At 40.2% G+C, this 13,475-nt stretch overlaps 1 protein-coding gene across 2 annotated transcripts in view; it reads left to right on the top strand.

Moving 5' to 3' along the window:
- Positions 1–13,475, top strand: part of HTT (huntingtin) — a 1,416,422-nt gene that overhangs the window by 79,745 nt on the left and 1,323,202 nt on the right. For both annotated transcript variants that reach the window (XM_069203496.1, XM_069203501.1), the window contains exon 4: positions 9,080–9,139. In XM_069203496.1, the coding sequence (XP_069059597.1) occupies positions 9,080–9,139 (60 nt within the window). The remainder of the gene's footprint in view (positions 1–9,079; positions 9,140–13,475) is intronic.

Here is a 13,475-nt window from a genome sequence, read left to right as displayed (position 1 = left end):
AACCACCCGTGAGCGGTTAATGGAGATATATGTTCACACTATCTTCCTCAGCCACGTGTTTTGCTTCCCTGCTGACCAAGCTGAACTACACACACACTGAAAAAGAATCTCTGGTATGGAACTCTTAGCCTAGGAAATACATTTATTAAATCGCTCTGCAAGGCTCGTAAAGGAAGGTCAGTACAACTGAAAGTGCACATTTAAAATGTGTGCAACAATGAAATGAAAAAACATGTACAAAAAATCTTCAATCTATAAACAGCAACTATATATGCAAAGACACAGATATATAAACATACACATGTAAAGCAAATAAACGGAATAAAAAATTGATCACCATAGGGCACAATTGCTTCATCTTTCTCCTGTCAGCACTAAGTCATTGACCCCAGATAGACTGTGAAGAGAAAGAGAGAGATCCACTCTCATGGGAAGGATGGCGGGCATCGGTGTCCGACCCTGCCAGAGGTCTCTGAATCACTTCCCTGTCAATCTTTGGTTTCTTATATACCTTAAACAAGCCAGAGAGGAGATTTCTAGAAAACCCCTCCCACTTCGCAAGTTGGTGTTAAAAAATGCTGGCTTCTTCAGGTGAATTTTGAAAGGAACACGTTGGAACTGGCCAGGTTCCCAGGGTGCTCTCTCAGAACAAAACCGTTCCCTGCCGTACCATAAACATCACATTGTTATCTCTCTAAGCCCTTGGTGAGAAAGAACACGCTGACATGTAGAGTAAAAACATGAGGAAAAAGCACATTGCATAACATGGGCATGGAAAAATACTTGCAGTTTCTGTTCTTCTAACAACAGCACCTCTAACGTGGGAGTGGCTAACGCTAAAATAAAATAAAGTCAATAGGCAAAATTAATATGGTGGCCACTAATGTGAGGGTATGTTGCTAGGATAAGTGCAACGTGGAGTCAGTGGTCGAAAAACAAATATCATTACACCACCCTTTTGACTAATGACTCACATACCCTATAGTCCTAAAACAACTTTTTTTTTCTTTTAAAACATTACAAGCAAATTAGGTATGCATTGTACACAGCAACATAATGAAATGACGAGCAATCACTATATAGCAAGAGAAGTGTGATTAATATGTTTACCCATTAGTCATGGTAACTTATTGATCATTCTGGTATTATATACAGTTAAACCAGGCACTCCTACAATAGAAAGACTTAAACATATATATATATATTAATATCTGAATCACAGTCTTCACTTAATTGAATAGTGTCTCTAGGATAACAAGTATGTTTAGAGTTAGATGGGAACATCATGAGTTCTAATCATGTAAAGGTACACTTTCCACCTGTAATGTTTGCTGGAATGTAGGTTAAAGTGAGGTTCCCACACGAGAAAAGCTAACCTTCTGGTAGGTAAACATGATCGATGTGACTGGCAGCAGCCACCAGGTGATAACAAGCCATGTGGTTGGTTCCAATAAAATTGCAATCAAACAGGTTGATAGAACATCCATGGTACTCTGCATTGCTCCCATGTAGGAGTTTGATTTGTTGAGCACAACGTGCCCCAAATGGATCCATATGTTGCCCTTCAGATACAGCAGGGGTGTTGGGCAACGTGATTGATCAATCAGGTTGAAGTTGGGGGTGTTGGGTCCCTCCCGACCCCACACGCACACGCCCGAAAGACCACACAGCACACTCATGGTCAGAGGCAAGCTGTAGTATGATATGTAAAAGAAACAAGTATGATCTTTCTCGCAAATAACATTTGTCAGCTGGGATGTGCCCCTATTTTTCCTTTCCTGGTTTCATGATCAGCAGGACATTATTAGGCCCATTGGCTATAATTTTTGCAGGGTCTGGAGGGCCATTTGGGGATTCTACCCACACCTTAGCACCAGGGTTTTTGTCAGTTGAACCAAAATCTCCCTCCCCACGTATTGTCAGAATGGCTGGGGCAGTCCCCTTCTTCACCAGTCCTCCATATACTTGAATTATGACAAGGTGGGCAATTCTGTAAGCATGTAGGTCAAGACCTGCAGATTCTGGTGTAGCTCTGTAAGGAGCTAGAGCGCCAGGTTTTATTTCCCGTACATGATGGTGTTGGTGGCCATAAGTGGTTGTATGTGCAAAAGAGTGTGGTTGTATTCACATCAGGGGTATTTCAGCATTTGTTAATGGTCTGTTATTTTTCAGTGGCCCATCAGATAATTTTTCATTCCAGAATCCCAGGGGCACCCTTGTTCTTCCCTGCTTTTGCCACCTGCTCCGATTTACATATTGTCCCTGGACAGTTACATGCAACTCAGTGTCTCCTTCCTGCGCTGGCCTCAAGTCTACAGCCTTTTGAATTGCTTCTTTTGCCAAATCACACGCACACTCCTGCTCTTCGTCCTACTCAAACTCATGTTTTTTTTCTTGTCACTTTGTACCAAAGGGTTAAGATTTGACTAAAATGAGGGACATGCTGTCTCCAAAAACCAAACAATCCCATAAATCACTGTGTCTCTTGCTTAGTGCGGGAAGTGGCAAACTCCAAAATCTTTTGTTTCACCTGTAGCAACAATTCTCTATGTCCTTGATTCCACTGAATCCTTAGAAACGTCACACTTTGAGAGGGTCCGTGTGTCTTATCTGTGTTAATCATCCACATTTTACTCTGCAAAAGTTCCACAACCCGCTGCGTGAATATATCTTTAACATCCTTAACTTCTTGCTGGGCGTAATCGTCTAAAGAATGCATTTCAACTCCTGACAAATTCTGTGGGTTACTCTGTATTATTTCTCTAAATACTTGCTGAGCACGAACTATGTTCTGCTCCTCTAGCTCACACTGGCCGCCACGGATTTTAACCTTTTCTTTACTGGAATGTGAAAAGTCAGCTGACCCTACAACAGCCTGGTAGACATCATCCTTATCTTGTAACAACGTATTCTGACAAGACAGCATAGTTACGGTATTTTTTGTGTCAAGCTGTTTCTCTAATTTCTCATTCTCATATTCTGTTAGCTCCTCTCATGCATTTTCCTGTAAGCAGAGAGGAGTATCCAAACCCTCCTGTCAAGAACAAAAGGGTCATCATACCGTTCAAAAAGCATATTTCTTAAACATATAAGAACATTCAGGAGCTTTGTTTTACCCAGGCACCCATCCCAAAATTCAGAAAGTCCTGATAAACAAGAAAAAGCATTTGCCAAGACATTATAAGACATTTTACCTTCACATGCATTTTCAGAAATGGTTTGTGGTGCTGCCTTTGACTTCTTGCCAAATATATTTTCACTTTTAAATCGTACACGTTCAATCTCCTTTTAGACTGCAGACTACGCCAAAGTGTTTGCTTCACTGCTGACCGAGCTGAACTACATACACACACACTGAAAAAGGATCTCTGGTATGCAACTCTAAGTCTTGGAAATACATTTATTAAATCACCCTGCGAGGCTCATAAAGGAAGGTCAGTACATCTGTAAGTGCACGTTTAAAATGTGTGCAACAATGAAATGAAAACATACAAAGAACCTTCAATCTATAAACGGAAAATATATATGCAAAGACACAGATATATATATATATATATATATATATATATATACACACACACACACAACGCAAAGCACATAATAGGAATTAAAAATTAATCACCATGGGGCACAATCGCTTCATCTTTCTCCTGTCTGCACAAATTTGTTGACCCCAGATCGACTGTGAAGATAAAGAGAGAGATCTACCCTCAAGGGAAGGATGACAGGCATTGGCGTCCCGGCCCTGCAAGAGGTCTCTGAATCACTTCCCTGTCAATCTTTGGTCTCTTATATACCTTAAACCAGAGAGGAGATTTCTAGAAAGCCCCTCCCACTTCGCAAGTTTTTGTTAAAAAATGCTGGCTACTTCAGGTCAGTTTTGAAAGGAACACGTTGGAACTTGCCAGGTTCTCAACGTGCTCTCTCAAAACAAAACCGTTCCCTGCCGTATCATAAACATCATTCTAGCACATCCTTATCTCTTTAAGCCCTTGGTGCGAAAGAACATGCTGACATGCAGAGTAAAAACATGATGAAAAAGCAGATTGCATAACATGGGCACGGAAAAATACTTGCAGCTTCTGCACTTCTAACATATGCACCTCGAACGTGGCAGTGGCTAACGCTAAAATAAAGTCAGTAGGCAAAATTAACCTTGTGGTCACTAATGTGATGTGCTAGTAGGCTAAGAACAACGTGGCGTCAGTGGTCAAATCACAAATATCATTACACCATGCGAAAACCAAGTCTGACATGCTCAGTAAAAAAATGTCCAATAACAGAAGCAACCTGTCAGTCAGTTGCTCAGTATTCTATTGCTGCTTCCTACATTATTCGATTGACCAGCATGAGTGCTAACATCATGTATTCATGACAAACGTTTGGCACACTTGAAGACATTTTGAAGCAATCAAACCTGTAAAACCTAAAGCAATTCCTTTAGAATGGATTACAGCAAAGGGGTTCTTTCTGTCATATAAATTATGATTAGGTCTCTGTAAAGTTAAAATGATGTCACAGTTTATCTGAGTTCTCAAATATTATCTTATCCATTTTAATAATACATTCTGATATGCAGAGTGAAACGTACTTCCCACTTCAGCGGCGGTCTATCAGTTAACTCCCTAGTAATAAACTACAGAATGATCACAGGATTATAATGAACAACTAGAGTGCTCACATTTTCTATTCAAGACAAAAGTGAGGCACTCCTGAGCGCAATTGGAAAAGGAGCTGTTGAATTTAAAGCCCTTCATGAAGAGCATAAAGTAGGTGGTTTAAAATGTGTGAGGAGCTGTGGGTTTTCAGTATTTTTTTAGAGGCCAAAATAGTTTTCACAGGGTAAAATCAACACACCACAATTCCTAAGGTTACTATGATACTATCAGCGAGTGATTATATTGTGACTACAATCTCTTCTCTACCTTTATACGTGCTCCTTTTTTGACTCTCTCAAAATCTGACTTTTACTGCAATGCATTTCAGTGGGGAACATGTCTGTGATCCCTACAATGGCTGCAACAACATGTTGAGTCAGGGTGTGTTCACCTTGCCCCTTATATTTGTTTACATTTTATTTACAGGATGCAGAGATCCTGTCCCTGACTTGTGCAATGGATGCCACAACATATTGTTCCGGATGTAACCAGCCAACCAGGGATGACTATATATGATTATAAAGTGGCCAGTCGGAGCATAGCTAGATAAGAACAATCCAAATATCATTACCTTTTTAATCCCTTCATGACCACTCAGATCATCTCTTTGAATGCACATTTCTCAAAAACGGCTGAACGGATTTACACCAAATAATGAAAAACACTTTTTCTGAATAAAGTTTTAACATTCTGCAAAATTTGGTGTTCAGCCCTTTATTTTTATCCTACTTCCCAAAATTACCAATGGGAATTAACATAGGAAATCAACGTTTTGGGACTCTGCCCCCTTTTTTTTGTAAGAGTAAAGTGAAGTGATGGCAAGCATTGTTTTGATATTTGCTTTTTTGTAAACAGTTTTATTACTTTTTAAAATCTGTACATTGGTTCAAGTATCATATAATCAGTACTTCTGATCTATATACTTCAAAGAAACAGCTGAGTAACACTCCCTCCCCCCGACGAGCCATTTCGGAACTTTATTGCAGCCTGTGATCCCGGTCTGTAGTAACAATCTCAACATTATTCTTAGACATAATTGTAAGAAAAGCAGCCCTTGCTAAGAACGTTCTAGCAGCTTTTTTCTTCAGGGCACGAAAACTCTACTGGACCACTTGGATTGGCCAGTTTTATTTGATCAGGTCGAGCTATTTTTAGTACTTACTCGCCCCCTTCTGGCGAGTTGACACTGAACAGTCACATTATGTAACATTTGCTCTGTGTTCACAGACAGAGGTCAAAAGTCAGTTTTTCTTACAATTAATTTTCCTTCTGACTGCAGAGTTCAAGAAATGTGTAAGGTGAACTGTGTGACATGCTGATGATTAGAATGTAAAATAAAAGGATATAGGGTGTCAGATTTTTCCTAACACACAACATTTAAATGACTAAGTGCAAACATTTCAAAATATATTTCAGTAGCTGTGAAAGCCCTTTTTTAATATTTTTGTGTAATGAAAACATGATTTTAATAGGATGAAAACAAATCAGAATACTTTACTTGTTGATGTGCAAAGGATATGTTTTCTGAAACCCAATTTTAACAGATCGTTAATACACTATATAGTTTTAGCAGTAAAGCTGCAAATTAGTGGAGAGGTTTTTGGAAATTTCTTGGAAAGTTACTGTGTGTAGATGACAATATGTTACCACATCAAGGTTTAGTAATATATTTATTAAAGTTGAGTGTTAAGAAAAACTGAGAAACACTCCTGCCATGATGGCAATGTTGTTAGTAAACTAAAAGAAGTCCTGGGTTATGTGGGCTAGACGTCATGGGTATCTGGGCTAGATTCTTGTGATGCATGCAGCAAACTTTAGTCTGCTTAATCAAATAAAACAGTTTTTTTGTACTGCAGAAATGTTGAGCCCACATATTTGAAGGTGCAATCATATGTGAGTTTGTTGAAGAAAAATAAGTGACTCTGTAAACTATTTGCCTAGGATCACACAATTTGAGGTTTACGGATCAAGTAAATTACAGTAAGGTCGAGTAGATTATTTAAGTTACTCGACCTGTAGGTCTAGTAACGTTTTTATGATTTTTCGAGGCCTGTTCTTTTAGGTCCAGTCTACCTCATGGGCTCCATCACCTCTTGGGGAGGACACCTTCGAGTTAGGGTCTGGCTTCTTCAAACACTCAACCAAACATATCCTACTCTTGTGCCATATATGCAAAAATGTGAGAACTACAACTAGTTAAAGTGCAGTTATGATTGCAAATTAGAACCGAAAAATTCTAAAATTGGTAAGTTATGATTAGGATCACAATCTATAAGTCTTAAATGCATTTCGTTTAGTGCATGAGTTATAGTTGGAATGATGTGTGCAAGCTGTGGTTTGGCAGGCTAGTCAGAATTGGGCAATTTTAGCATCTGCCTCTCACCCACAAAATGCTAGAATTGCTGACTTCGCTGCTGCAATGCATGAGGAATTAGTTTTTTTCTCAATATAAAGACTGAATGGCATCAAACAATGTCCCTACCAAAATGAAATCAGTAGATAGTGGTCAAAGTGCTTGTATTAGTACCTCATCCCAAAATAAAACTACACATGGGCACATAAATTGCAGATGAACAAATGTTTGCTTGATCTGTACCCATGTTAAAATTATCCTCCTGTTCTAAGTCTCTAGAATGAGGCCTGGTACTCCTTTTGATCAACTTTAATATGAATACTGAGGAATGTCAGGGATTAGCTGGTTTTTTTTTTACAACCAATATATGAACCCTGACATTGTATTTTTGTTTGCAATGAGGTTCATAATTGCACAATTGTAAAATAATTTCAGAATCTTCTTCAATTAACATTGGGGAATTAACTTATGTAAATACCATAACAATCTAGCCAGTAGCTATACTAGAGTAGGGATACTTTGTGGTATGTTGATGGGAGTAAGCAGCACATTCAGCATGAACCACAGTTTGCCCATTACATACAACTATTATGAACCTTGACAACATTTCTTCTCTGTATTCTGCGCACTGACACAATCATAAAATTTTAATAATTTGGTATTGTTTCGTTGATTGAATGAAGTATTTGATCATTTGAAACATAATTGAGACATTCAGGTCGGGAGAGAAAGTAGTTTTGTCTAATTTTGCCATGTCTGTCCTTCTGCTGTGATACTACCTTTGCCACATTTATATTTTGTAATTAGGGCTGACGGTTTTATGGTATTTATTTATGAACATTTCCGCCTGTATTTATCCATATTTATTTTTGGGGGATCTTATTAGTATTTATTCATATTTTTTTGTGTTGTGTAAACAGATTAAGTGATAACTCGTATATTTTCGCATATATTTACGGATAAAAGTGCACCCATACCTGTCCGGTTTTAGCACATTAAACCCAGACAATTAATTAAATAATAAACCCACATGAAAAAATAGCATAACACTAATACATGTTGAGATATGTAGTAAATTAAGCAAACCGCATTCAGCTTTGTAACTCCCCATGCTGCTTATATGTACAGCTATTGGCCTGAAATTCATTAATCTCAGTATGGAGAGTCACTTAAAAGAAGCCACATTATTAGTATTTTTCTGCTTTTAAAAATAAATACAGACAGGAAACACAGCGTTTTCTGTGTGTATTTATCTGTGAAAATCAGTAAAAACGGAAATCGGAGAGTCCTATTTACAGCCGATATGAATAGCTGGTGGCAGTCCAGAGTTTGAGCTCCCGTCAGAAGGTTAGGATTTCTAACCTCAGCATTGAATTTAGAGTTTTTCAGGTTTTAGCCATCTGAACTCCAAAGACAATGTCTTCTGTGCAGTGTTTTCTGAATCCTCATAATATTTTCAGAGGGAAGACTGCTACGGGGGCGAAATACATAGATGAAAACACTTTGAAAGGTGGGTCTAAGTCGATCCTTGTGAACCTCAAGTAGTATCGTAAATTTAATTAATCTGCAAAGAGGATGACAGCACAGTTGAAACATGCTGCCAAAAATCTGTATTCATAATGATGAGTGCAGTTTTATGCTGAAGACATCACAGTTGGGTCACGTTATCTTGTAATAGGCCATTTAAGTGATCCATTCTTGCCATGATAATACCACATGATACTAAACTTCCCTAGGTAGGGATTAACATTTACAGTACCTTCATATGAATGCAGTTGTGATAACGTCCTCATCCTGTGAACACCATGTACTATTAACCTTTATTGTGTTGTAATAATTGAAGGAAAGAAACAGAAAAGGCAAATTTACAGTTCATCCTAATATATTATTTGTGCCCTCAGACCCTTTGTTTCAAATATATTGATTTATGCTAAAGGATTTATACAAATGCTCTTCTGCAACAAGGCAAGTACTCCTGTTTTTGCCCACATTTTAGTTATCTTATATTTGAGTTACATGTAGGCATGCATACGATTTGTGATTATTACTTTGCTTTGTTTTTCTACAGGCTTTGATGGATTCCAATCTCCCACGCCTGCAGTTGGAGCTATATAAGGAAATTAAAAAGGTCAGACTATCGTTCATGTATGTCTTAAAACTGAGGTATAAAGTTTCACAGTGATACAATCTCTACATTTTGCCACATTATACAGTGAAGGAAAATACAGGGAGTGCAGAATTATTAGGCAAGTTGTATTTTTGAGGATTCATTTTATTATTGAACAACAACCATGTTCTCAATGAACCCAAAAAACTCATTAATATCAAAGCTGAATATTTTTGGAAGTAGTTTTTAGTTTGTTTTTAGTTTTAGCTATGTTAGGGGGATATCTGTGTGTGCAGGTGACTATTACTGTGCATAATTATTAGGCAACTTAACAAAAAAAAAATATATGCCCATTTCAATTATTTATTATTACCAGTGAAACCAATATAACATCTCAACATTCACAAATATACATTTCTGACATTCAAAAACAAAACAAAAACAAATCAGTGACCAATATAGCCACCTTTCTTTGCAAGGACACTCAAAAGCCTGCCATCCATGGATTCTGTCAGTGTTTTGATCTGTTCACCATCAACATTGCGTGCAGCTGCAACCACAGCCTCCCAGACACTGTTCAGAGAGGTGTACTGTTTTCCCTCCTTGTAAATCTCACATTTGATGATGGACCACAGGTTCTCAATGGGGTTCAGATCAGGTGAACAAGGAGGCCATGTCATTAGATTTCCTTCTTTTATACCCTTTCTTGCCAGCCACGCTGTGGAGTACTTGGACGCGTGTGATGGAGCATTGTCCTGCATGAAAATCATGTTTTTCTTGAAGGATGCAGACTTCTTCCTGTACCACTGCTTGAAGAAGGTGTCTTCCAGGAACTGGCAGTAGGACTGGGAGTTGAGCTTGACTCCATCCTCAACCCGAAAAGGCCCCACAAGCTCATCTTTGATGATACCAGCCCAAACCAGTACTCCACCTCCACCTTGCTGGCTTCTGAGTCGGACTGGAGCTCTCTGCCCTTTACCAATCCAGCCACGGGCCCATCCATCTGGCCCATCAAGACTCACTCTCATTTCATCAGTCCATAAAACCTTAGAAAAATCAGTCTTGAGATATTTCTTGGCCCAGTCTTGACGTTTCAGCTTGTGTGTCTTGTTCAGTGGTGGTCGTCTTTCAGCCTTTCTTACCTTGGCCATGTCTCTGAGTATTGCACACCTTGTGCTTTTGGGCACTCCAGTGATGTTGCAGCTCTGAAATATGGCCAAACTGGTGGCAAGTGGCATCGTGGCAGCTGCACGCTTGACTTTTCTCAGTTCATGGGCAGTTATTTTGCGCCTTGGTTTTTCCACACGCTTCTTGCGACCCTGTTGACTATTTTGAATGAAACGCTTGATTGTTCGATGATCACGCTTCAGAAGCTTTGCAATTTTAAGAGTGCTGCATCCCTCTGCAAGATATCTCACTATTTTTGACTTTTCTGAGCCTGTCAAGTCCTTCTTTTGACCCATTTTGCCAAAGGAAAGGAAGTTGCCTAATAATTATGCACACCTGATATAGGGTGTTGATGTCATTAGACCACACCCCTTCTCATTACAGAGATGCACATCACCTAATATGCTTAATTGGTAGTAGGCTTTCGAGCCTATACAGCTTGGAGTAAGACAACATGCATAAAGAGGATGATGTGGTCAAAATACTCATTTGCCTAATAATTCTGCACTCCCTGTATGATGGATGTCCTATTGGGGTATAGAAAGGATTTTTATTATTCCATTTTGGTGCTCTTGAAGTTATATGTTTTGGTGACCTGGTCATTGAATGGAAGATAAAAACACTAGGTACATTCAAGAGAGATTCTGTGACAAGTACTAAATTAAGTGTTTCTATTATGAAACCTGGCCACTGGTACCTGAAGTATGCATTGCATCTTGTCCCCCGTTAGCCAGCACTTGACCGCATGTGCCCAGCTCCCAAACTAACCAAGGCTCCCAGGCTTCAGCCAAGGCTGCTCACAGCTTCCTCATTTCGGCCACCATGGAAGAAATATATTGTTACTAGAGCTATGCCCACCTCAAGCCTAGTCCAAGATAGCCATCTCTCAGATGAAACGCAAAACTACAATCATCACTGGAAAGGTTCCTCATAAGGAGCACTGCAAAGATGGTTGAGTGCCCATGTAATGTAATCTCCCACTATTTCACTGTGTTACTTATTTAGAACATCTCTCCTGGGTCTATTGGAACATGTACATTAGACTAGTACTGTATTTCTATTTTCTTAATCTGTCCTAGGTTTGTTTTCGTGGCTGGTGCAGTGCAATATCCGATATTTGAGGGTGTTTGATAAATACCCTTCACTTGTCATTCTTACGGAGAGCTAACCCCAGTCATTTTTTTGACCAGGCGTTCGGATATATGAAGAAAAAGAGTAAGAAGTCGAAGAGCTCTTTGATTTCACCCCATCCATCAAAATCATCCTACGAGACAAGGGAGTGTCGTCATTCGAGGCCTGGCTCTGCGGTTGAGCCTGCATCTGGACTGGCTCCTTGCCTCCCTGAGTTTCATGAAGCCGGAGCGACCCCTGCCTAATCCCAAAATTTTATGAGACCGTGCAACACATATTTGGCATGCCTGTATCTGCTGGTGTGCCTTCGGGCCCCACGAGTTCGGGAGAGGCCTTTACTGGTTCCCTCCGACAGTTCCTCCCTCACCCCCAATTGGGCCCCTTGGATCCACTGATAGATCTGGACTGGCACTGGTCGTACCAGTGAATGAGCTTCCCCAATGTCTGTCCTAATATTGACGCTCCTGGCGCCACCATCCCCGGCTCTGAAACTGAGCCAGATTTGTGTAGTCTGACTCAGGCGCCAACTGGAGCCATTCCCTCCACGATGGAGGCTGCCCCCAATTCCTATGTGCTACAACTTGGGGAAGATGGAGGTGCTCCCTTGTCCCTGAGGAGTACCAGCCCCTAGACCCTGACATGGACTGGTGTGAGGAATTTGCAGATGCCAGTGGACTGGACACCTCTCCAGATGTTGGCCTGGTCTCTCGTCTGACCGTGGCTACAGAGGAGGTGATGGTGAGAAGGGCAGCCAAGTTCCTGGATCTTCAGCTACCTTCTGTGGCTATCAAGACTGACATCTTGACAGAGGTGCTTCAGCCGGGAGTCATCCCTTCAGAACCCCTTTTCCCATTTAATGAAGCCTTCACGGATATTCTGCTTGGGGATTGGCCCAAGCTGTGCACAGAGGCTCCTGTGAACAGGAAGTTGGCTCCTGTGAACAGGAAATTGCCGCCACCATCGCCTCTCCCCAGGTAACCCACTCTTTACACACCCAGTTCCCCACCTCGAAGAGCTTGGTTGTCCATTCCTCCACTGTAGGAAACTGGCACCCTGTTGCAGTACCCCCTCCTACTTTTTGCCTGGTTTCTGAATGCAACTTGGACTGCAGTGCACTAGGATCCTGCTAACCAGGTCCCCAGTGCCAGTGTCCTTGCCCTAAAAATTGCAGATCAATTGCAGGCAAAACCTTTAGCTGCCATTATAAGTCCCAAGTAAATGGTACTTGCATACCCAGGGCTTTGGGTACTAAGGGTAGGCCCCTAAAGGCAGCTGCACAGACTGTGTCACCCTCCAGGGCCATGCATCCAGATACACCCAGCACTGCTATTTTTCCTATCAAGTTTCATCATGTCGATCATGCTGAAATGTATTGGGTACAAAGCCCCAGAAAAAGACCAAACATGCAGGGTTTGACATTTTAAGCCCATTCATTACACTAATTTCTGAGTGAGAACCCAGAAATAGGAGTTATTTGCCAATTTGGTTAAGTACCTCAATCTCAGGTAATGGGATTTGCCACGTGTGATAAAAACCTCACCCTCATGTAGTCCAAAAATAGTCAAGGCCTTTGTATTCTCTGCATTGATTAGATCTTTCATCAGTATTTAGTCATCACTAACCTGTTTGTGTTGATATTCTTCTTCCTATCATACCACTACATCAGTACTCTTAGTTTGCAGTATTTCAGTGGCTATAGTCCACTCTTTAATACTTTCTTCTGAGTAGATTTAGGTTTTAGGTCTTTCTTCTGGCATTATTCTGTACTTGTGAGATAGCTGTTGTATGTTCGCTCATGTTGTTCCTTCTAACTAGAAGCTAGCATTTCTTGTCAAAAGGTATTATGATCTACTCATTACCATCTGAAATCTGTGCAAAGTTTATAGTTTTTCACTGATTTTAGTTTTTCTAATGAAGGTTTTTAATCTTCATCTTAGTTGTAGATTATTTGCCTATTTGTTAGATAACCTCATTCTCTTAATGATAAGTACTAATTTTGTGCTCTAGTCACTACTTTGACGGCAGTGGGGTTTTGAGATACAGAAGTGCATGGGGGAGG

This window comes from Pleurodeles waltl, chromosome 1_2 (genome assembly GCF_031143425.1).
Source record: "Pleurodeles waltl isolate 20211129_DDA chromosome 1_2, aPleWal1.hap1.20221129, whole genome shotgun sequence".
NCBI classification, from domain to species: domain Eukaryota; kingdom Metazoa; phylum Chordata; class Amphibia; order Caudata; family Salamandridae; genus Pleurodeles; species Pleurodeles waltl.
Note: the sequence above shows the minus strand (reverse complement) of the source record. Positions and strands in the feature narration are given on the sequence as shown.